This window comes from Hemiscyllium ocellatum, chromosome 11 (assembly GCF_020745735.1).
Source record: "Hemiscyllium ocellatum isolate sHemOce1 chromosome 11, sHemOce1.pat.X.cur, whole genome shotgun sequence".
NCBI lineage: Eukaryota > Metazoa > Chordata > Chondrichthyes > Orectolobiformes > Hemiscylliidae > Hemiscyllium > Hemiscyllium ocellatum.
The window spans coordinates 77035413-77062087 of NC_083411.1; the positions used below are offsets into that span (position 1 = coordinate 77035413).

A 26675-nucleotide genomic window follows, 5' to 3' on the forward strand; every position below is an offset into this window, starting at 1 on the left:
GCCCAGAGCAGCAGTATTGAAACACACTAATGTGAGCTCATTTTTAAACATTAGATTAAAAGAAAGAGAATCTCAGTCAATAAAGCCAGCAGGAAACATTTTATTTAATTATTTTGAAAGAAAATTTACACAAAGGAAGAGCAGTTTCTAAGGATACAGTTGTTTTCCCATCTCATTTGCCATGCAAGTTTAGTATTTGTTTTTTGTCTTGAATCCTATTCTTTTTGCTGGGGAACTGCTCTTTTTAACCTTATTAAAGTGCAGTGTCTCAGTTTTGCTGTGCCTGACAGGACAGTTCAATTTAGTGTGATCTGTGCTAATGTTCCTAAGCTACTTGTTCAATAAGGAACAACTGCTTGTAATGATTCACAGGACAGACGGATCTGCCAATTTTCTTGCAAGTACGCAGACAATTCTAATGAGCACTGTGACCTTTCTGAATGTCACACATCACAAAATCTGGTGACACAACGTGACAGGACGTCAAAATAAAAGGAAGGCATGCCTTGTTGATACTGTTATCTGTGCAAATGTGTTGTGATAGACATTATATAAAAGAATTCCTTACATTATGAAGGTAGAATCAAAGTGAAAGCCCATTGTGTGCATCGAGGCCAGCCTCCATCATTGTGTTCATATTGTGATAGGATGAGGAACACCATAGAACACAATGCTATCCCACATTCATTGCTGGTTTACTGATTAATCTAGTGTGAAATAGGTTAATTAATATATTTTGAAGTTAAATCCAACATTCCAAGTTATAGTTGCAAAACCATGGGTGGATGTAACAGTGCAATAGAAGCAATAAAGAAAGCAATTGAAAATGGCAATCAGCTTTTCTGCTTGCTAGAACATCAGACTTGATTTTTGATTTTGTAACTGTGAATATATTGGAATCTTTTTGGTGTAATTTTCAAATTCCCCATAGTTTAGCCCTTCCTCCAGCATTTTCTATTACCACGCTGCTGCCCAATGCCAAGCATGCCATAACAGCAGGATGGACAAGTGTGTGAACAGAAGCATGTGTTGGACAGTGGATAAACTGCGAACACTGCAAATTGCATGCCACAGAGCTTAACTTATCAATGGCATGTAATTGAGACCCAATCTGCACAAAGTTGCAGTAATCATAGCTAAGCACCCAAACAAGCCCTTGATCTTATAATTCACTGGGCATGAATTACATTGACTGCGCTGATCAAAAAATAATTCCCATTCCTCAGTAAAACAGGCAGGTGTAGTTCAATTAACACAATGTGAATTAGGCCATAGACAGAAGCAGAGCAATTTTGGGAACTGACTCAGAAACCAATGAACCAGCAAAAAGACCAGAATTGGGCTTGTGCAGTCACTGAATACTTTCTCAACAAAATGATAGTGCAAGGCAAAAGATCAGTCAAAGGTATAGCAATGACAAAAAAAAACAGAAGACTATTGCCTTCAACTAAATAAGCAAAGGACCTTGATTAATTCTTGCCTCCTACTGTTGATTCCTACGTTTCTCTCAATGCTACTGTCCTGTTACAAAATGATCTTCTGTCTGCTGTTTGCTCACTTCCTAAATCTAATAAATTTGCTCCAATCAGCCTTCAGAATTTTTCCACTGCCATCCAGTGCTAGATCAGACTGATTCCAAAGGTTTCTGCTCTTGTCTTTGTAAACACTGCCCTCCACTCTTCAACGGTTTCTCCACTCCAAGAACTTTGTTTTACCTTTCAGCTACACTGCCTTCATAATCTTCTCAGTATGTGGACTCAGGGTTTTATGTTCCTTCACATTCTTTTGAACAGATGCACTGACCTGAATGTTTAACATCTGAGACTATTATGTCCAAAATTCTAAAGCGCTCCTGAAAGCTATGTAAATGATGTTCCACAAATACAGCATTTTTTGCCATCATGTTCCTTGAGCTCACTACAGTTTGCACATGCAGTTGAAGACATGATCCTTTCTTTTTGTCTATCCCCTGTTATTCCAATCAGTGAGAATGTCTGTCTGCTTAATTCTGTTTTAAATATCCAGAGCAGCTCTACCAATAGATTTATTCCCATCTCACAGGATCACCTCCAAAGTTCCCCAAGGATTCCCCTTCTGTTTGCATCATTATTTACAAAGTAGGGTCAGCTTTCCCACCTGTTGTACTGATTAGTCCTACTTCTTCACAAGTGCTCCCAGCTCCTTCAATAGCTTTTAGCAACCAAAGTGTTTACGTGATATCCAGTCTTGGGTGAATCATGATTCCCTCCTGCACAACATTGAGAACCAAAGCCCTTATCTTCTGCTGCAAACTCAGTCCTTTTGACATTGATTCCATTTCTTTGCCTCCATCAATTTGTTTGCAAGCTTAAATCCTGTTCAACCAAAGGTGAGCTTCTAAGCTCTCCATCAATAAGACATTCAAGTTATGCTTTTTCCACAAGTTACCTAACACCGACCTCTGACTGAAGCCTTTCATTGTGCATGTGATAAAGTACCACATGATAGACTTTTTAGGAAAATTAAAACCATGGGATGGGAAAGAAAGTGACTGTCATGTGTGCACATTTACCTTCAGACCAAAAATAGTGAATTGTTGATTTTCAGACTGGAGGGAAGAGACAGCAGTGGCTCCCAGGGGTAGTGTCAGGACCACTGTGGTTTTTGATGTATACTAATAACTTGGATTTGAGTGTACACAGCATAATTCCATTCTTGGCAAATGTCCAAATCTCAGAAAAGTAGTTAACAGAGAAGTGGATTGTAAGAGGTTTGAAACTACATGAGCAAGTTTGTGAAAAGCTGTAATCTACTGACCATAGAATCATAGAATCCCTACACCATTCAGCCTAGCAAGTCTACGCCGACTCTCCAAAGAGTAACCCACCCAGACGTATTCCCCTACATTTACCCCAGATTAATGCACCTAACCTACACATCCCTGAACACTATGGGCAATTTAGCATGGGCAGTTCATCTAACCTGCACATCTTTGGATTGTGGGAGAAAGTTGGAGCACAGACACTGGAGAATGTGCAAACTCCACAGAGACAGTCGCCTGAGGCTTGAATTGAACCTGGGTACCTGGTGCTGTGAGACAGTAGTACTAACCACTATAACACCATGCTGCCCCTCTGCCGACCACTTCAATGTAAGATCGTGACATCCAAGTTCCTGATCCTAATCAATCTATTCATCCTGGGATTAGAAGGTCATATCTTTCTCTCTGCCTGCACCCCACCAAAAGGAGGAAGATGGTGTAGACAATTTTATTAAGAGTCCAATCTGCAAATTAATGGAGGGAGAAAGTCAAGAGGAACTGCTCTCCCACTGACAAAGAGGAGCAAAGAAGCAAATGGAGGGTCACAATCAGCTCGGACTGAGGAGGCAAGCTTGGTTTAGTGAGAGAAACTTGCTTATCTCAAACCTGAAAACAAGATCAGGTAGCTGACCAGTAACATTAAACAAGCTCACTGATAAGAACATAGACAAATGGCAGACAGGAAAAGAGCAGCTGGCCCATTTAACATGCTTGACACTTATGATGCCTGGGGATTCATTAAGAAAACATGTTCTGACCCAGCAACCATGTAATCACCTGAAAGTGACGAATAAAACAGGAACGAAAAACAAAGTAAATAAGTGGAAAATTAAATTTTCTCTGATTTCTTTAAAGTGATCGCATTCACCATGCACATATTAAATATTAATCCACTTACCTTTTAAACCTGTCATTGCATATTTTGTCTGTTGTTGATTAGGGTTCGAAAGACTGTTGATTCAATTGGTTGATTACACTTTTTACTCCGTATATTCACTGGTTACATGCAAAATAGAATAGCTTAATTTGGAGATAGACATCTCTCATCAAGTGTTTCACATCACTTGAAAAGTTCGAAAAGGTATGTATGAGAAACATAAAACTAGTTCAGATCATAAGTGCCATGGTAATAGTATCATGAAACTGTATATTGTGCAATACAGACAGACCCCTGAATGTAAAATGCTCAGGCGTATCGAGAACAGATCTGAAAGACGTCTGAGGGTATGGGTGAGGGGCAGGCAAGATGTGGTGTGGGATGTGCAGAGTTTTGGATTTGCTGACGAAATATGCAGAGAGTTGAACATGGGAGGCTTAACAGAGGGAACTGAATAATAGAGTCTGGAGATTACAAAGTCTATAATGAAGTCAGCATTGTCTAAGCAGCATGGTGGCTCAATGGTTAGCACTGCCTCACAGCGCCAGGTTCAATTCTAGCCTCGGGAGACTGTGTGGACTTTGCACATTCTCCCCGTGTCTGTGTGGGTTTCCTTTTCCTCCGGGTGCTACAGTTTCCTCCCACAATCCAAATAAGTGCAGGTTAAGTGAATTGGCCATGCTAAATTGCCCATTGTGTTCACAGATGTGTAGGTTAGGTACATTAGTCAGAGTAAACGTGGAGTGGTGAGTGGGTTGATCTTCGAAGGGTCAGTGTGGACTTGTTGAGCTGAGTTGCCTGTTTCCACACTGTAGGGATTCTATGATTCTAAGATCAGTGTGGAAGCATATATATGCATAGACGTGGGTAAGTAGAAAAGCTCTTTTAGGTGATGAGAATATGAACTGGGTTTGAGCAGGAGCCAAGATTTTACATAACTTGGTTCATTAGTCTGAGGCTGTTGCTGTGCATCAAGTCAGTGGGAGAGCACAAATTTTGCTAAGAGCCAAAAATTATGGCTTGTGTCTGGCCTTTGTATGGAAGGCTGCATTTAGGACTGATAACATGAAAGTTGATAAAGATGAACTGAGTATCGCTGAAAATGTGTTGCTGGTTAAAGCGCAGCAGGTCAGGCAGCATCCAAGGAACAGGAAATTCGATGTTTCGGGCAAAAGCCCTTCAGGAATCATGATGAAGGGCTTTTGCCTGAAACGTCGAATTTCCTGTTAAAATTCCTGATGAAGGGCTTTTGCCCGAAACGTCGAATTTCCTGTTCCTTGGATGCTGCCTGACCTGCTGCGCTTTAACCAGCAACACATTTTCAGCTCTGATCTCCAGCATCTGCAGACCTCACTTTTTACATGAACTGAGTATCATCAATATACAGGTAGAGAAGGTCAAGCATGGATGTTTTGGAAGCTTGAGTTAGAGTGCGGAGCTGGTGTCATGGTCATGTCAAACTCCTAAAGTAAATTGGGATGTACACATGACTTATATTTTTAAAATAGAAGACAGCAGTGTGAAACATTGAAACTAAACCCATGAAAATTAATTACAGAAAGCCAGATAATTTCTTTTTTGGTTTTTGAAGATAAGGGGCGAAACAAGTCTGGGGTCTGAAGATGCCAGTTGACAGTCCATCACCATTTCAAAATGCCAATGACTGCCAGCCCCCTAAAGGTAGGATTTCAAATAAAGTGGTTCAAAGAGAGTGGTTGTAGCTGGAATGTTGATAGCTCACTAAATATTACCCCACTATTTTAGTTCCTTTGACTTCAATCCAATGTGTGTACAATGGAATACATTAATATTGACGTCACATGACTGAAACTGGCTGGAAAGGGAGCAAATGGCTTATTCATTCACAAGGGTAACGCAGAAAGCCAGTCTACATCAAACATTTGTATGAAGGTCACCAGCAAAAGAAAGAAGGCCACCTCAAACTGACAGTGATCTCAGGCAGTGAAAATGAAATAGAAACCAAAATTGCTGGAGAAAGTCAGCAGCTGTGGCAGTATCTGTGGAGAGAGAAGCAGGCATTTCTGTGGCACTCAGTTTCTTTAAATGAGAGCTGGATGCAGCTGATTATCATGTAATGTAAATAGTCATTGGTTACAATGCCAGCATTTGGTTTGTATTGTGGGCATGAACGGCATCCTGTAAATCATTTTGTTTGTGTTTGTTGTTGCTGGCTATAAATAAGAGCTCACCTTTGGAATTGTCCAGTTGCTTGCCTGTATCTTGATGTTCCCCTCCTAGGCAATAACAATCTACAGGTCTAACCGTAGGCACTGGGGACTTGAAAAGTCTTTTAGACGAGATGTAGCTAAGGATGAGTAAACTTGGTGTTTAAACATCAATAAAGATGAGAAAATGGGGTTGTACCTGTGAGGGATTGTGAGCCATGCCAGCTACATTTCATGACCAATCTATCTTGATGGTTACTGTGCCATTGGGTTGCTGGTTGGGGCAACCCCTAATTACCATTGCCTGTCCAGGTGCATGGTGGCTTTTTAAAGATAGCATGGGCACTGGGGGCACTAGTCTTTTGCAGGATGTGTGTGAATGGTGAAATGTTCCTGGGGTGGTAGAATGGGGCTAGAACTAAGAGAGTGAGCAGAGCTCCAGCGGCAAGGTACGTAGTTAATGAGGCAAATTTTGGTGGGATACGATGAGAGATCTCACAAGGCCTCAGAAACCCCTCCTATAAGAAACTCAACAAAACTGATACAGCCAGATTCAGCCCATTAGTAGTTGTAGGGTCTTGCTTTGTGCATAATTGCTGCTATATTCCCCATATTGCATCAGTAATCATTTCAAAAGTACTGTATTGTAAATCATTTGAGGATGTCTGGTGGTCATGAGAGATCCTGTGTATTTGCCTTGCCAGCTGTCTTTTTTATCAGTATTCCTTCAGTCTGGTAGCACACATTTAGTACTGGTCTAGGTGTGATTTATAACTCGCATAAAGTGAGCTGTGTAACAATTTGAAATTTGCAGCATGACTAAAATTAATTGGCTGCAAGTCTTCCCTCTCAATAATTGCCTCAATTGATCTTTTATACTTCATTGGTGTAAAAGATTTATTGTCGTGTTATGCCTATGTCAGGATTTGCAAACTAATGTAAATACCACTGAACTGCAGCATAGCACCTGGTATGTAATCTTCTCTGAGGTGGATACGTCAGCATTTAAAATTCCAGATTGTCAGAGTATCCCCTCATGACCCCGAATGCCTAAAGCCAGTGTTGTGTTGTGGTTTAGGTGAAAGCAAACACTGTTGCCTTTGCCATAAAGTGGAATGTCAAATTTATTTTTCCTGGCATAGGAAAATCCATCTAGTGGCTCAGGAGAGAAATGACAAATGTTGCACTCATTCCTGGTTGTGTGTCCGGAAGATTGTAATTTGAGATCTACGTTGCAATAACGTTCATAATAAACAAATACAATATGTTCCAGCACTGGAAATGAATTGTTAACAGTTTCTAAATTTTTACTGAGTACTGATAAGTAAACAGCATTTGAAAGTGCTCGGTGTGAAATCGACCTTCTTAAAAGTATGATATGAATTAGACTTTGGGGGAAAAGAAAAATGTACATACCAGTAGCTCAGTCAGAATTGACCCTCTTCAAACTACAAGCTATGAATGCTGATAACTATTGATGTCAGCCAATGATGTAATTTGAACTTGCATGACAAATTTATTGAGTGAACATTTCATAACATTTTATGGTGGATCGTATACCATCTGATAGAATTAAGGAAGCTATCTCTTTTCTTCTTGATATTACAAGGCATGATCCCCGACTGTCTATGTGTACTACATTAAATAGAAGCATGGATTGAAGAGCTAGAGACCCAGAGTTTAATCCTATATCTGATCTATCAGTGGAAGCATTCTTCCCATGACACAGCAGGGTTTGTGCTCTAGCTCACCCCAGGGATTATTTAGGCTGACAACTCAGTCAGCACCGAGAGAATGCTGCCTTGACTTTCAAATGAAATTTTAAACTACTGTTCCTTCATGTGGATCTAAAAAAACCAAAGACACTAATTGGATATGGAAGTACACCCAATGTCCTTGTCAACATTTACCCTTTAAACAATACCTGAAAACATGATAATTCATTTCATTGCTGTTCATGATACCTTTTCTTTGATGCAAAGCTGTACAGCAATGGCTGCATTTCAGAAATATATAATTGATTGTAAAGCACCTTGTTGCATTTTGCTGTACAAACTTCAAATGTAAATTTCTTTTTATGCCCACTATGAATACAGTTTTCTGCTGGGGATATGAGATTACTAAATCAACCTTAAATAATTGCACAGGATACTTTAGCCAGAGTGACATTGGCAAATTTGGATTATTTTGTTAAGAATTTGTTGAATGGACTTTTTGTTGGTGTAATGTGGGTATCAGGAATATATTGTCAGGAATGGAAACCCAGCAACTATTAAACTCTTACTCAAAATAACAGAATTGTTGTTACTTTACTTCCAAAATTCACATCTGATTAATATCTAAAAATACAACCTTTCAGCAGCATCTGTTATCCTTAGTTTTTTTCTGTCATAATTATAATCGGTGTTTTATAACTACGTCAGGCCAGAGTGGGTTGATCTGAATTCAAGTAGATTGTGAATGCTCCAGCAGTTCATTCTCTATCAATCTATTGATTTAAAAATGTATATAGTTTTAAAAGAAACAATCAGGGACTTATTCAAATTATGAAGTATAAGGTTATCCCTGAACGTGCTATATCTAAACCAATGGCCTATCATCTTCGGGTCACTAATATCAACTATATTTCCAGATCAAAGTAAATACTGGATTGGCACAACTGAGAGTAATAACTAAGTGCCTTCTTTGTTTTCATATTCGGAATTTCCATACAACAAAATAACAGATTGTGGTAAGAGGTAACCTCTTGAAAAAATCATTAGGCATAGTTTTGAAATACAGTAGTCCCCCTCATATCCATGGGGGTTACGCTTCAGGACCGACCAGGGAAGCTCGAAACCGCTGATAGGAATGAACCCATTCATTTAAATGAGAAATTTACCTTCCCGGCAGCCTCCTGGTCCCTGGTGCTGGAGCGTTATCTATAACATGTTCCGGCTGTGGTAAACCGTGGGTAAGTGAAACCACAGAAAATGATTCCATGGATACTGGAGTCACCTGTATGCAGAAATGACAGTTAAAATTCCATAATAAGTGAAAGATTTGTCAAAATTTAAGAGAAAATAACATGCATGATTTTGGGTAGGTTAAAGAGCACAACTGGCATTTATTTAATTTTTTTAGTTTTAAATTGTCCTGCCCAATATTTGTACCTGAACAAGCATTATGAAAATGTCAGATTGTCTGATCATTATTAAGTTGTCCTTTGTGGGAGCTTGCATGCAGATTGACTACTGTGTTTCACAGATTATTACAGTGACAACACTTAAATAGTACTTACTTGACCCCTCTCTGTCTGTCCATCCTCCTATGTTGTCCCTCCTTGTTTCTTCCATCCTTGTCTCACCCTTCCTCTGTTCCTCTAGTTATTTTTAATCAACCTGTTTGAACATGCTCACCTTCTGGCCGAGAGATAGGGATACTGGCCCTGTGCCGCAAAAAAATTCTCTCCTGTGCCTCTTCTTAATTAGGAGGAATGAGAGGATTAATCACCAATTGCAAGTAATCTATAAAGCAGGGTAAGGTGAAAGGTGAAACACAGCTAAATGTTGGATTACAATGTTAGCAACTGTAGCAGCAGCATTAGAAACATAAAGTACAACAGAGAACAGTTATCTATTTTACTTGGAAAGAGATTTAAGGAAGCCATTAAGTTTCTTTTGGGGAAGTTTCTTTGGAGAGATTTTTTTTCATATCAGAATTGAAAATGCATTTATTTTATATAAATAGGTGCTAAAAAATAATATTAAGTAGTTGTAGTGACATCAAAAACCTTGGTAATGTATCAGATTTGTTAATATCAGCAAAAGTCATTTTATTGAATTATTGCCGTAATTGCCCTGATAACAATTTTTATTATTCATGCTTGATGTTTCTTTTACCAATAAAATAATTTCTGTCCATGCCATTCTGCAGTTGCTTAGAATATTCACCATGAAATAATGGACATCCAGTAATGAATATGTTGGTGATGTAAGGTCTAATCATGTTGAAGACGTTTATTGTTTGACGAGCAAAGGAACTGACTTGGTGAATACACTTCACAAGCTTCTTTCAGGAAGGTAATGAAGATTTGACCTCCTTATAAATACCATAAGTAAATTGAACCTAAAGCATGATATGATTTTTGTGAGGCAAGGCTTAGTGTGTCTGAGATACAGCCTGTCTTCATACTCGGGTTACAACTTCCCATGGTCCTTTGTTGAAGTAAAATTTTGAGCCCAGTGGTCTTGCAAGGTTGGAAAATAGATGGGCTGAAAAATCGATGAATGAGTGACCTTTTGCCAAGCTTGTGAAGTAAGCAGTAACAGGGAAACAAAAATGGCAACTTCAGAGAATGACAAGACAGTTTAGGACATGAACGGACCAGCAGCAGAAAGAGTGCTGCAAGTGGACTCTAAAGTAGCTTTCAAAAAGTAAAAGAAAAACATCTAGCTACAGGAAAGAGCAAGGGAATGGTTGTATGATGAAGCCAGCCCAGCTTTGATGAGTTTCCTTCCTTTCTGCTTGACCCAAAAATGATTTGAGAACATGTGGAGCTTTCCATATTTCCATGCTCCAGATGATTGAATGAACAATGAAAAAGACATTTTGCATTTCATGAGTGTTGTTTAAGTCATGTATACTGTAGATGTATTTCTGTCTTGTAGTGTGTTCAGTGAGCTAGTCCATCACCTCAAACTAGACTGAAAAGGATACAGTGACAAAGTTGTGCTAGTTAATATGACTTGACCTTGGTAGAGCGGTTTGGTTGGTAGTTATTTTGTTTGTGGGTCAGCTGGGTGGCACCAGTGAGATTTTACTTGTGCTGCTGATGCTCCACAATGTTTAGAGGCAGCCTTGGTGAGAGGGTGGTTGCCATGGTTACAGCTATTTGCTCACTAATGATGAGAATGAACACATAGCTATTGAATTTATTTTTAAATAGCCAATGAATCATGGAACATCATTCTGGTCAGACTGCTAATGCTAATCCATGGGCAAATCCTGTAACCCACGAAGTACAAAACATGGCCTCAGTCTTGCAAAAATGCAATGAAGATGGCATTTGACATCCTTATAAATATCATACATAAATTGAACCTAGTGCATGTATGACATTTGTGAGGCAAAGCTTAGTGTATCTGAGATATGGCCAGTGTTCATACTTGGGTTACAACACCACGATCCTTTGTTGAAGTCCTTAGCAGGACTTATATACTTAATGGTAAGGTCCTAGAGAGTGCTGCTAAATAAAGAGACCTTGGAGTGCAGGTTCATAAGTTCTTGAAAATAGAGTCACAAGTAGATAGGATAGCGAAGAAGGCGTTTGGTATGCTTTCCTTTATTGGTCAAAGTATTGAGGACAGGAGTTTGGAGGTCATATTGCAAGTGTTGCCATTTTTGGAATATTGCATGTAATTCTGTTCTCTTTCATGTTGCCAGGCTTGGAGGATTTGAGCTATAGGGAGATGCTGAGTAGGCTAGGGCTGTTTTCCCTGGAGCGTTGAAGCCTGAGGGATGACCTTATAGAGGTTTATAAAATCATGAGGGGCATGGATAGGGTAAATAGGCAAAATCTTTTCCCTGTGGTGAGAGAGTCTAGAACTAGAGGGCATCGGTTTAGGGTGAGAGGGGAAAGATATGAAAGGGACCTAGGGGGCAACTTTTTCACGCAGAGGGTGGTACATTTATGGAATGAGCTGCCAGAGGAAGTGATGGAGGCTAGTACAATTGCAGAATGGGAAGGGTTTAGATGGATATGGGCCAAATTGGAATTGATTGCGTTGAGACATCTAGTCGGCATGGACGAGTTGGACTGAACGGTCTGTTTCCATACTGTACATCTCTATGACTCGTAAGTAACATATTGAGTCCCGTGATCTTGCAAGCTTGGAAAACCGATGGGCCAAAACGAGTGACCTTGACTCACAAGCCAGAGAGTAGCTTTGCCGGGCTTGCGAAATAAACAGTAACAGGGAAACCAATATAGCAACTCAGACAATGACAAGACAGTTTAGTTAAAAATCACACAACACCAGGTTATAGTCCAACAGGTTTAATTGGAAGCACACTAGCTTTCGCAGCGACGCTCCTTCATCAGGTGATAGTGGAGGGCTCAATCATAACACAGAATTTACAGCAAAAATTTGCAGTGTGATGTAACTGAAATTATACATTGAAAAATTGATTGTCTGTTCAGCCTTTCATCTGTTAGAATACAGTGATAGTTTCACTTCTTTCATGTGTAAATCACAAAACTTTTTTTTTAAAAAGTCGCATTCTCGGGTTAGCTGTTAACAATGGTGATAGCTAGACAATATGTTGAAGGTGTTCGACCCCTGTGTTCTCTGTCTATGACCTGATGTTTAGATTGATTCTAATCTAAAAAGTGAGATAACAGAGTTTTACATAATTTTCATGCAGTTTTTGAGCTCACAGTTCTACATGAATGTATGCAGTTTTTGAGCAAAGTGCAATGTAACTCTGCAAGTACAAATTCACCCCACAAAATATATGTGTGCATGTGAGTTTTTGTCTGTGTGTGTGTGTGTGTGTGTGTAGTGAGTGCAGTGTGATGATTATTTTAGTATGCAGCCTGAGAATAACTATTGCAACAGTTTCCAAGAACTGAATGAAGCTTCCAGTGCTAAACCTTAGGCTGAACTGTGATCACTTACAAGTACATAAAGTTTGCATCCAGTGTGCCTGTGGGTCACTTGCCAATGATCTAGACAATGCGTAATCTTTGAATTTTGGGACTGAGTGGAAATCTGACAGGATGAAAACCTTTGCTAAGTGGATGTCTCCTGAATAAAAAAAAGATTTACCAGATGTCATCCAGTGTCTACCTTGGTTTATGTCCGCCTGGAAAAACTTAACCATAATTCCAATAACGTGGAAAAAAATATTAGATTGGCAACTGTCCATGTGGCAGTACATCTGTTGCTGTGCAGATTTGAAATGTCACTGTGCTCTGGAGATGCTCCATAGAAGTATGATGATAGGAAGGAAGGTAACCACTTCACTGTGCTCCAGAGATAAAATAATTGTATATATATTTATACGAGAAAAAGTTCTGTTTTGCAATAGCTAGTAGAAAACAAAAAAAGTCCCCTCTTTGTTGGGACAGACCAAGAGAACTTTGGTTATTGTCTTCTACTACAGTTGTGAGTTTCAGATGACCAGATTAGATGCTCCTTGATGGTCTTTGCTCCATTGTCAAAAATTGACATCTTGACATTAATAAGCACAAAATATTACCCCCAAACCTCATATTATATACATGGAAAGGATCTTGTAATTTCGTGAGCTAATTCTGAGTATTACAAATCAAGAATGTTTGGGTAACCCATGTCTTCATTTAAATCTGCTTTCAGAATCACATAATTTAAATAAAGTATTGCAAAGATGAAAGTGCATGTATTTTAGAAAGTATGGTATCTCAGTACTTCAAATATTCTTTTAGTGTGCATTTTTCATTGGATAAGGTGAACACATGAAGACGTAATATAAATATTGCACTGAGTGCACTGGAAAGATAACAAAACCAAGTGAATGCAATGGAAAGTCAGAGGAAATTCCTTTCCTGTGGGGGTCTCTTGTTATGAAAGTAAAAGATGGACTTGTGTAATCTACAGATATTAATTACATCTATTTTATAGTTTGAAGTTTGAATTATTAGTATATGGGTCTTGGTCTGTATGTATGGATGGGGAGTTTAGTGATTAACTTATTCGTATTTCTGGAGGCATCATTTTAAAAACAGTAAGAGAGAGTTCTAGAGTGATCATAGGAGTTTGTTTATATTGTGAGAGTCATATGATCAGACAAAGTAAACACTGAAAAACATTAGGTTACTTCAGTTGAGAAGAATCATGATATATTTTAACTTAAGGAAGAAAGCTAAAGCTTGGAAAGGTTTTTAGGTTAGTTTATCAAAGCATTGATTGGAGTTAGACATAAAATCATAGTTTCTTCTGAAGAAGAGTTAGGAGATAGGTTACCTCAGTGTAAGGGCTGTAGCTTGAAAGTTCCAGGCCAGAAGCATTTGGTTAGAACTCAGAAGGGTTATTTGAAGCTGACGAAGTCTAAGCTTAGTTTTATGACTGATCAAGGAAAAAGCTATGAAACTCTCGAGATTGGAAATTGAAAGAAACAAACAAAATCCAACCTGTCGATGTGATAAAGCAGGGAACTTCCTCTGGTATTTGAGTGCTGTACATTGATGGTATTGGATTAGTTAGGATTCTATTTTTACAGTGTGTTTCAAAGTCCTTCAGATTGTGCTACATATAATTGGTTTAGTTTATTCGAATTTGTCATAATTTCTTCTGCATAATGAACCTTTGTTTTATGGTTAAAACTAAATCTGCAGCATTGTGTGTTTAAGTTTCAGTGAAAGACCACACCTTCAAATATAATCTTGTCAAGCCAGATTTCAGTCTGGGCTCTGACTTGTCCAGTAATAACAACAGCTGGGATTATAACATTAAAATAGACCTTATTTGTCTCCAATTGGTCATCACAATGAGTATTTGAATGCAACTTTACAGGCTTTACATTTCAGGATAGCATGTTCAGCATCATGAGCAATCCTTTACCTGTCAACTCCTAATGTCTGAGAACAAGCAGTACAATCAAAATCATGCCATGCTCCCATTGCTTTGCTCTTCTAATCTTCTAATTTTTCTTTGCCTCTTCCCCCAAAGGCACTACCAAATGCTTGGGTTCCAGGAGCATTTCTCCAGAATCTCACCCAAGTGGGCACCTCCTTGTATCGACTAAGGCAGTGAGTGCCAGTAGTCTATTGACTGTGTAGGGAGGCATCAAAATGAAAGACGATTACATGGTGATTTGACTAAAAGCACTGACAATCATTTAATCAAATTATGTGGTTGTTATTCACTTTCCCAGTCCGTATTTGATTTTCTATTGTTAGAATCCCAAAGCAAAGGCTTTATTTTTAGAAACTGATAAAAATCATGCAGTAAATATTATTTTCCCCTCCTTATAGTATCTTAGTGTATAAATGAATGCACTGAGAGAGGAAAGATTCATCTTTGACCCAGCTATTTAATATCATCAGTTTTAAGTCATAGGCTAACTGTTCATACAGCTGTCATACCTGAAGTAGAATAGATTTGTGCTTGTGTTGAATTGGATTATGTTTGAAAGTGTTCTTTAGTGGGGCTCAGTTGTTAGCATTGCTGCCTCACAGCACCAGGGTCCCAGATTGAATTTTGGCCTCGGGCGGCTGTCTGTAGAGTTGCACATGCTCCCCGTGTCTGCGTGGGTTTCCTCTGGGTACTCAGGTTTCCTCCTACAGGCCAGGTGAATTGGCCATGCTAAATTGCCCATAGTGTTAGGTGCATTAGTCAGAGGGAAATGGGACTACTTTTCTAAGGGTCAGTGTGGACTTGTTGGGCTGAAGGGCTTGTTTCCACATGTAGGGAATCCAGTCTTTAAAAAAAAGTGTAGCTCCAAAAGTTTATTTTTGACATATTGATGTGCAGTGTGAAGAAAAAGCTCAATTGATTTGCAAGAAAAGCACAAGCGGGCTTAGGCATCACTTATTCTGAAATTGAAATGATACAGAGAAGATTAACATGTTTTACTCAGCATGGCTGTTGTTTTCACTTTCCCCTTCTTTAGATGAAAATCTAAATGCTAATGTTGGTAATATCATTCGATGAATGGTTATTTGTGTGGCATTTTCTGCCCAGAATTTTAGTGAAGGTATCAACTGCTTATATAAAAAATGTTTCCACTAAAAGAGTGGAGAGAGAAGTTTTATGCAAGCAGCATTCATTCATTAATAGTGCCAGAAGCCATTTCCTGTCTGTAGAGGGAATTGTCTCCTTTTGAATTGGCTGATGGTATTTAGTGCAGAGTATGTCAGCTTTAGCTCAGCGGCTGGCACTCTTGCCTCAAAGGTAGTAGGTTGTGACTTCAAGTCTCGCTTCAGAGATTTCTGCACATAATCTGGGCTGACATTCCAGTGCTGTGGTGTTGAGAGGGGCACAGGAGTGCTATCATTTGGTTTGGAGTCTCCTCTCTCAAATGGGCGTCCTGAAATATTTGACAGCACAGTTCAAAGACAAGCGGTGAAACTTTCAGCAATATTAATCCATCAATTGAGTTGACTAGAAGAGATTATTTAGTTGTTATCAGGTTACTGTTTGAGGGACCTTGCTGTGTAAAATTGACTTGTGTTGTTTATTAAATTTCACTGTAGATTTCCAAAGTATTTCATTGAATGTAAAATGCTTTGGAATGCTTTGAGGTTGCGACAGATTCTATTTAAATGCAAGTCTTTCTTACAAGCGTGCTTTTAATTATCTGCTTTTTTGAAAAAACCTTTCATAATCAGGGTTCTGTTAATAAATTTGAGTACTACCAAACAGAACAGCTACTTTCCCGTGTTATTAGACTTCTGAATGGAGCTTTTAAATTTTAAATTTAATGTTGATTTCACTGTTTGTGCACCTTCTCTGCAGCTGTAACATTGTGTTCCCCATTCTATTCTGTAACCCTAATGAACTTTGTATGGTATGACTTGTCTGTACTGCACACAAAACAAAACGTTTCACTGTTTCTAGTTACATGTAACAATAATAAATCCAATCAATCAAATAAAAAATAAGTGATAAAGGGGAGTTGGCAGTGAGCTTAAAGGTTACAGAAAGGCAGAAATGCATATCAATTCGTTTGGGAAGCACAGCAATATTAAGCAAATGCCCAGTTGAGAGAATGAAGGAGAAGTACACAAGAAGCTATTATAAATAAATGGTAAATAAAATTGCCTAGACAAGCCTTCTTGTTCAAATAATCACTTTGGTGTTATTGGATTGGATTTTGGAGTACTTACAACAGATCTAAAGTTAATTCCAAGCAACAGCGAATTTTGGAGCAGGACTGCTGAGCCAGTGCTTAAACAATCAGTTCAGTGCAGTCAGTTTCTGTGGAAATCAATCCCATCTCAAACTCGATTCAGTCCCAAAACTCATTTCACTTAACACCATTATTGCCCATTTTAGAAAGCAGACTTATTCTAAACTGGACTGAAACCACAGTCTCAAAAGTAGAAACATGTGTCTGAGAATTCTATGAAAATGTACTGTCCGTAACCAATTTTCAGCGAGTGCAATGGATCATATTTAAATATCAAGCAGGGATTTAACTAAGTGCTTTTCAAGTTTTCCAGGATAAATGAAATATGAGGGATGAGAGCCAAGCTAAAACGTAGACTCCTTCCCTAGAATTATCCTCAGCATTTAATTTGGATGCTTGTTTTACCAAAGGCATTAATGGTGCAGTTTTTGTGCAGCAGCTAAATTAATCGTTCTGTTTTAATTTTTTTTTTGGATGACAACAAAGTCAAATATGTTAGATTCATAATGTAAAGGCCACTCAGCATTTAATTTAAAATATTGTCAGTGTGATTGCTTACTTAAACAAAAGCCTAATGCAACTGTACCATTTTCTGAACATATTTGAGATCCTTATGGGACTGACAGAGCTTGCAATACTAGAGAATTTTTATTTGTCTCAAAATCAATCATCATCTTTTAAAAGGTGCATGTAGATAGCGCTGTGGTTTTAAAGAGTGTAGGTGATTGCTGATTATAAAAATGCAACTTCTTATTTAAAAAGAAAAATAGAATTGTGTCGGATTAGAACCTCCTTTAGAAAAGCAGCTGAAAAGACTTATGATTAATCTTATTTGTATTCATAGTGAGAGTTGAGCTGATATCATCAGGAGGCCTGGGACCAGGAAGGAATCAGATATTGAACGAACTGTGTAAGGGAAGTGAATTGACCATCAGTTAAAGTGATGAGATTGAGGCATGTCAGGATAATGACTGCCCCACTGTTAGGAACTGCTTCCTCACGCTGTCAGATTCAATAATTCACCGGTACCTGTCCATTTGGTCTGATGATCAAGGCCAGTACGGTTTTCATAGAATGAAATGGAGAAATCAGGGATACAAATGTAAAAACACTGCAGATGCTGGAAATCTGAAATAATGCAGGATAAATTGGAAATGCGCAGCAGGTCTGGCAGCAACTCCAATGAGCGAAACCGTGTTAATGGGTTGGACTTTACCAGCTTTCAAATAACAGATTGGGAGGCCTTACTATAATGGTGGTGGAAGGCTTCTTGAGATAAAACTGACATCTCCCACCTGCCACAGAATATTTTCAGAGATTGATAGGTGGGTAATGAAATCAATTTACAGTCCAATTAAGGCCCAGTTTGCACTGTGTCTTTGTGGAAAGACCACCAAGTAAACCATCATTCCAGGGTTGGAGTGGGTGATGTATCAGAGGCTCCTCTACTGTTCATGGTCACTCCCCACCACTGCTCTGAATTCCCAGTCACCAGGACTTGTCTAGCTTACCATGACACATTAAGTTGAGAAAAATACTTCCCTTTTCCTAAAGAGGTGCCTTCTCCTCCCTGCAGTTTCAGCAGTGGCTACCTCCATCAGTGGAACTGCTGAGCTGCTGGCTCTTTTAATGGAGGGTGGGTGGCACTGCTTAAGGGCAGCAAACAGTAAAATGTTGACCAGAGACCTGCTGCTCATCTGCATAAGGCCCATCTTTCATTCCTGGCTGAAGCACTAGTTACATTTTAGAGAATTTCAGGTCAACATTTCAAGTTTGTGACCTTTACTACAAGGTTCTTCAAAAGCTCTATTAAAAATCCTCATGTCCAAAATAATAAATTCCCAAATTTGAACTCTTGATGCTTTTGTAAAATGATGTGCAACACAATCTTTGGATTACAAGAAGAACACTGTTCTAATTCTTAATTCAGTTTACACCTAAATGTTAATGTTCATTAAGAATGGACAAGACTGAAACCCAAATAGTATTGTATTCTATTGGTTTGATTTCAACAATTTCCTGTACATTTCTGCAGGAGTGGTCTGGCACAATGAAGTTTTGAAGTTTTGACACGATCTCAGTTTGCTAGAGATTAAACAAGAGCATCAGCAAAATTTCAGAACATTTGCAGATACTCCCAACTTGAATCGTAGGAAATTAAAGGACTGCCAGACGTTTGTTCCAAATGATCTCAACCATGACATGGTGCCTCAGGAGATTTTAAATACTGCGTAACGGTCATCAGGTCGTTGGTTGTCTTTGACCTAGCACACTAGGAAATGGCAGATTGATGAATGTGAAGTTTGAAGAAAAGTGGTGTTTTGAGAGCTAAATTGTTTGAATATCTTGCTCCAGAGACTTCAGCAATTACAGCGGTCAATAGACATTGTATTGTGAACATAAATCATGTTGATGGCACCTTTTCTTATTTTAGATAAGTATTATTACATTATGTGGGTTATGGCACAACCTGTGCTGAATGAAGCATTTGGTCTCTGTTCCACTCCACTCCTGACCCAAATGGGAAGATGTGGAAATGTGGTAGATCCTAGGGAGAAGAGGCTGTGCAGTATGTGGGAATGAGGGGAGTAAACAGGTAAAAATCAGTCTGAAATGTTCAGCCTTGGTGATCCTTTGCCCTTTTGAGTTGGCAACTTACAGTGGTAGCACTTTGTTTTCATTGGGATGTTGGAGCTGGAAAGACATTCACATATTATCAATACCTAGAGTGTCTTGCCAAGCATCTTCAGAGGGTAGTTTGAGGATCAACCACATCCTGTGATTGTTCATGTAGTAGAGAACTTATATTGGTCAGATTGGCAGGTTTTCGAAAGGATTTTAGTTGATCATCTTTCAACAATAAAAGCAAAGTACTTTGAATGCTGGAAATCTGAAACAAACACAGAGAATTCTGGAGAAATTCAGCAGATCTGGCAGCATCTGTGAAGGGAGAGAAAAAACAAGAGTTGACATTTCGAGTCTGGTATGATTGTTGTTCAGAAATAGTCAGAATTCCAGTTCTTGAAGAAGAGTGATACCAGACTTGAAGCATTAACTCTGTTTCTCTCTCCAGGTGTTACTGGTGCTGATAACTTCTTTCAACACTTCAGCAGTTTCACTCTTATTGATGTTACTTTCCAAGATTTTACGAAAGTGAATTCCGATTTTCCAACTGTCATGGCAGAATTTGTACTTATCCTTTGGATTATTAGTCTAGACCTGCAGGATTACTATTATAGTGACAAGAGGTACATCACACAGGTCTATGAACAGATCTCAACCCGTTCATCCAATCAGCAGCAGATCTGAATCAAACCACTTAAAATTGCATAATGATATGAGGTAGCCAGGCATATTATATATACTAATATGGGTGTGGAAAGGAATTAGTAATAGTATCCATACAGCACACATACCTCTAGAGATATATATTATGAAATTGTTTGATTGGTGTGCCTATTTTTAAAATAAAAGCTACAAAATTTGTCTCTATTTTAATAAAAGCTGGTCCAGGCACAGTTTAAGTTGGCGATTCAAAGATTGTTCAAATTAGAATTATATCGTGCTGCATAAAATCAAAATTATCTAATTTATACAAGCATATAGGTTGCTTGTTGATGAATTTTGAGTAATTTGGTTTAATGTATGTATGAAGGATTTTTAAAAATTTGGGTGGATTATTTCAAGCAATGGTTTGGGATATGTAGTTTATCTCAGTATTGCATCGCTAATCTGTATGACCTTTAGAGGGGATTAAGTTCTTTCACCCTTTTTTTGTTGGGAAAATAAAATGCAGTAGATTGACACATGGTGGAACTGATGCAGGAACATGAAAGTCTTTCGGGGTGAGGATTTTGTACTGGTATTTTCACTCAGCCCCTAAGAGTGCATCCATGGTTTAAAATGTTTCATTGTTTATATGTTTTATGGAAGACCTGAGCACACATGGATTTCAACGAGAAGATAATGTCATAGTAGGCTAGAAACTCAAAGAAAAACAAAGCAGGTGATGAGTCGGGCCTAAAACATTAATCCAACATCCCAGTAAGATTCTGATCAAATGGCTAGATATTTGCAGCAGTTTCTTCTTTTTGCACCTTCCATTTAATTTCTACGATCCAAGCACCGTGCAATCATATGTATTTATGATGATGAAAACTGTTAAAACAATTCATTTGAGAGTTCAGTTAGAGACAAAAAGCCTGGTGATAATGGAACAATTTCTGGAGACCTTGCTGTCTTATTAAAACACCAGTCAGTACTTTATTAATCTTAAGGAAATAAATTCCAGAAATTGCTTTCAACTTAAAAACACACCAGTGTGTCTCCTTGTATGTAGCAGCTCACAGATTTTCTGAGCTTTACCTTCAATCTTAATTGCATTTAAAATATGTGATCTTTAAAATGGCTGTTCTTTAAGAAAAATGCAATACCACATAGGGTTTTATAGGCTAAGTGCTGCAGTTCACTTGACTGGATTTATGAAGAGAGGGACTGCCAGCACCTGCCGTGAATCTCAAGTGTGATTTTGTGATAGTAATTATGAGAGGGATGGAACAGCTGAAGTGAATATTGTGCTGGCTGGAGTCCCTTGGCTGTAGAAAAGTAACATGTACCTTGCAAGCATAGTATTTTGCTAAATCTGACATTATATTTTTATAAGGTCACTTTTAACAAGTACTGATAAAGCATTATTTTCTCAGTATGCCAAGGCAGCCTCGTTTGGATTTGGCTTGGTAAATGATGCATGTTTTGTTTCTTTTTGTAGCTTTGGCTGTTTTGCTCATATTCATTATTTGGAGAATGAATGTGCTAAGATGTTGAGGTTAAAAAGCCTACACCTCTCTCATTCTTGATCCTTCCAGCTTTTGCTGTGGATTTTCATAATATGCAAAGGGCTGCACTTAGTGAACATGCCTGACCTCCTGTCTGCTGCAAAGTCTGAGAGTGGCTTGATGTAGATCCACATAGATGTAGAAATGTACATTTCCACCAGTGGGGATTCCAAAACTAAGGGTCATAAAGATAATATACTCACTCTTAAATGCATTAAGGAATTCAGGAGCAACTATTTTTGCAGTGATTAGGAAGTGGAAATCAGAAAACATTTAAGGCAAGTAGCATGATAGCTTGATTTAAAAGAGATGCTAGATAAATACATGATGTAGAAAGCAATAGAAGGATATGTTAATAGAGAGACGGCTGAACGTGAGAGGAGGCTTACATGGGAAATAAATGCATACATTTTATTTTATTCATTCAAGAGATATGGGTGTTATTAGCAGGCCAGCATTTATTGACCATCTCTAATTTCCCTTGAACTGAGTGGCTTGCTAGACCATTCAGTGTGTAGTTTAGAGTCAACTGCATTGCTGTTGGGCCAAATGGCCCTGTTCTGTGCCATTAATATTTTGAATTAGCCCAATCACCACTTCTTTATTGCTTTCCAGCATGACATACAGTAATCTTACAGTCATGGTTCATCCCAAAAGTAGTCAAATTACCAAATCCATTCAGATACAATAAAGAAAAGAGAATTCTGTGAGAAAAATATAATACTGTCTTCATGTTATGAAGACGCATATGATCATTTGATGTGATAATAATGTAGTTGGCTTGACAACGTCTAGATTGTAGTACTGAAGATGTCTGCTCAAGACCTAGTCACGTTCATAGCTAAGCTGTTCTAATAAAGCTGCAATATTGTTATCTGCCTGACAATGTGGAAAATTAACCCATCGTATATCATATCCACACAAACCTATCCAATCAATTACACATCATCATCCTAATCTCAATCATTGGTGAAGTGATGAAAGATGTTAGCAACAGTCCTACCCAGTGGCACATTGAAGATTAGACTAGGTTCCACCACTGCCACTTGGCTCCAGATTTCATTATACCCTAGGTCCAAATATGGATAAAATATTTGAAATCCAGAAGTGAGGTGAGGGTGACTTCCCTTGACATCAAGGCAACATTTCAGTGAATGTAGCATCAGGGAAAGCTAGCAAAGTGAAGTCAGGAAGAAGTGGGGGGGGAAATGATGCAATATCTGGTGTCACATTGTAAAGGTGTGGTGCTGAAAATGTACAGCAGGTCAGGCACATCCGAAGAGCAAGAAAGTCAACGTTTCGGGCAAAAACACGTCATCCGGAATGTGGAGGGGGAAGGGGACTGAGTGGTAAATAGTGGGGCTGACTGAAGGCGATAGATAGATGGAGGTGGAGGGTAATTGTGATAAGTCAGTGGGGAGGGTGGAGCGGGATAGGTGGGAAGGAAGATGGACAAGTGGTACAGGTCAAGAGGGCAATGTCGAGTTGGAGGGTTGGATCTGGGATGAGATGGAGGGGAGATAGATTTGGAAATTAGTGAAGTCAATGTTGATGCTGTGTGGTTGAAGGGTCCCAAGGCAGCAGGTGGAGTCACACCTAGCTCAAAATAAGATGGTGTAATTGTTGCAGGCCAATCGTCACAGCCCCAGGGCATCTCTTGTGGGAGTTCCTCAGATTGGTTTCCTTGGCCCAACCATTTCAGCTGCTTTATCAATTACTTGCTCTCTCTCACAAGGTCAGAAGTGGGGATGTTTACTGTTGATTGTATACAACAGTTCAGGCACTCCAGAGCAGTCTGTGAGTGCCTGTAGCAAAAACTCAACAACACTTAAACTTCAGCCAATATGTGGCAAATTACATCATGTTGCTCAGGTTCCATGCAGTGTCCATCTCCAGCAAGAAATAATATAACCAGCTCCTCTTGATATTCAATGCCATTACTGTTGTTTAATTTCCCATCATCAAAATCCAGAGGGTTGCAGTTGTTCAGAAACTGAACTGGACTAGCCTCATAAAAACTGTGGCTAAAAGAGTAAGATCAGAGGCTGGGAGTTCTGTAATGCGTAGCTGACCTCTTGACTCCTTGTTGAGTATCGGTATCATATTCCAAAGTCAAATTAGAAAACAACTTACATTATTTTAACTAGCTTTGATCCATTCCAATGCTCAGGGAAAAGATTGTAATGACCTATTACCATTGCCAGCTATTTGAAAATTATTTGGATTTTGCTGTCAGCCTGGTCATGTGATGTCTTCATGTGAACTGTAATGTGCCTAGTTAAAGTACTTTTGCCAAAAATATAGTATTTAATAAAACAGTTGATAATTGTCCTTATTAACAGTGGCTATCACTATATGTGAGATTATACAGAGATTAATGAAGGACATACTATGTGAAAAGATAATGCTTAGGTGATATGACCTTTACTTAAGAGGAGAAAACAAGGTGAGGATATACAGAATTAAAGGGAGGCATAGCTGTAGGTTAGGAAAGAGGAGTACTTTATAGTCAGAACTAGAGTGAATAATGAAATCCTAAAGAAGGTAAAGGAGTCAAGGCTGGGCATAGCAATCAACTGAAGAAGCTAAAGCAAACAGGTGATAATCTGCATCTAACAAATTGCAGTCTATTTGAGAGAAACTGGAATGGTGGAAGACATTTGAACAAATTTGGGGGAAGAGTAAGGTGAAGTTCTGATAATCTCTCAAGATACTAGACATACAAAAATGATAATTAAGTTGTTGATTGCAATGGCGGAAATCCTGATGAAGAATACCATTAATCCAATGACTATAGAAATCACATTTGGGTGAAGTTACATGGCACATGTTGAGCCGGAAAGAACATTTTGGTTTTCTTCACCATTTGTTTTCAGTACTTCCGTAGAGAGCGAATTGCTGAGAGAGTGCTTTACAGATGTCATTCTCCTGCAAATGCCCAAACCTTTTGTTTGTGAATCTGAACAGTGAATGATGAGTTGGAGTATCCCCAGTAGAGCTGGATGTTGCTGTGGTCTTACGCACAAAGGATTTTTAGCAGGGTCACTTCACATGGCTAGGATTGTGGGCAATCAACACTGATAGTTCTTCTCTCTCCATATCCTAGGAGACAGGGAGTACAGCAAACAGTTTTATTAGCCGGCATCTATAGGACCAGGAATGTAACACTTGATCAAATATTCCAGTTGATCAAGAAGTCCACATAATCAATGTAAAAAGCACACTATGTAAGAGAAACATAATGCAGAGGGTGTACACATCACAGTTATACTTTATTTGCAGCATAAGTCACTGAGTACTATTGTAACTTTGCCTTAAATAAAACTTAGCGGCAAAGAGCCTTCTTACCCGCACCCTGAACTGATTACTTGGACATCTCGGAGTTCACGATAATGTAGTAAACCTCCAGTATTTCAGATATATTAATTTTTGCTGGTTTATCGAGAGTGCTGGTTCATGTGGTATCAGTTAAAATAAAGTTTGCTGTAATAGCTTGGCTGTAACTCTGACTTAAGCCAGTGGGCCAGGGATTGAAGCTGAGACTTTGCTGCCCAGTTTGACCATCTGGTACATTTATCCACCTAAGCTGGAGGAAAGGTTTTTCTTGCCCTCTTCCACTTCTGAGATTTTTGGTATCAAATGCAAATTATTTCCAGAATTTTCATAGAAAATATATGATAACTTCTCAAAAGGGAAAATAATAAAATAATGTGTGCAAAAATACCATAATAAAATAATACAATGCCTGTAACCAAAACAATCTTTATTCTCCCCTTGAAAAACCCTGTTTTATAAAATGCTTTTGCTTCATTTCACTTGCAAGTATATAATGTGCATTGAAATTGTATTGTGACAACAAGAGGCTTTGTAAAGAACTCCAAACACATTCCACTGCAAACTAGCTTCTGTACATAAGTGGCAAGACCGCAAATCACAATGAGCTTATCTAAAAGAATGATATCTCACTGGCATTCGTTTGCAGGTGAACAGCAGTGATGACGTTTATTTATGGAAGTTCTCAAAACAAAAATAAATGGATTTCTATAGGCGGGAATGGTAAAGAGGACTTAACTCATACTGCTGATTATAATGCAAAAGGTTTCAGAATGTCGTAATATTAATTTCACACATCTCTCTTTTATATTTAGTCAGAAAACTACTCCATCGAATCAAGCTATGTAAACAGCAGACAGCACCTTATTAAAAGGTAAGTCATGCTTCCCTTTGCACTATTAGATAGTGTAAGTGTATTCAGGAAGCCATCTGCCAATTGGTTATGGTGTCCCTCTTTGTATTGTTAGGAAATCTTCACTCTAATCCTGACTTTGCATGATTTGAACACATCCTCAGCTGACATAAATGTTTTGAAACACCAATCAGACTTTTCTAAGCAAGAACCTCACTTTCTGCAGAATACATTACCTCAATATCGAACTTTATTCAATGTTCCAACCTCCTGGAAGCATTTAGTAAGGAGAAAACAAAATGCTTTTTTTTCATGGGGTGGGGGTCGGGGGGATGCGAAGATTCAGATCCATTTTGGTCTGTCGGTCAAGATGATACCTGGACCTGAAGAGATGAGTAAAGGAAAGGGATTTTGCAGAAGCCAGCATAAAGCATGCTGAAGCAAGGTGCACTGAATGGAAGCTATTCAGAAAGCTCCTTACTAGCCTTTAGTGGAACATAATGTCTGGTCAGAGCAGCAAGTGGGCTATTCAGGGAATTAAATCCAATGATGGCAGATGAAATAACAGCTTCCAGCACAGAGTCATGCAGACTCAATATCTTCTTAACATTTTAAAACTGTAGTGATTGCAACAAGGTCAGCCAGGTGGGCCTCGTAGAATCAGCCTCCGATTGGGGCTGGTGACCTGGTCTAATGGAGCTCTGGCTGACAGATATAAACAGAAGAGTCTAGGGGAAAAGTAAGCACTACCGCAGTTAGGTGGTAGTGTGGGGGTTAAAAGAAAGAAAAAAAATAGCAAAAGACTCAGAGGTTCTGTTCACTCTGAGAGCTAGCCCTGAGGAAGTCGGACCAGTGTCAAAGACTCTTCATGTGTAAATAAAGGGTGATTTGGTGATGGGATACTGACCTCTGGAGTTAT

The 26675-nt window shown here is 38.8% G+C and overlaps 1 protein-coding gene across 2 annotated transcripts in view; it reads left to right on the forward strand.

Annotated features, from left to right (window-relative positions):
* The window catches only part of pcdh19 (protocadherin 19), a 125205-nt gene that overhangs the window by 53520 nt on the left and 45010 nt on the right, over nucleotides 1-26675 (forward strand). For both annotated transcript variants that reach the window (XM_060832628.1, XM_060832629.1), the window contains exon 2: nucleotides 25719-25777. In XM_060832628.1, coding sequence (XP_060688611.1) covers nucleotides 25719-25777 — 59 coding nt within the window. The remainder of the gene's footprint in view (nucleotides 1-25718; nucleotides 25778-26675) is intronic.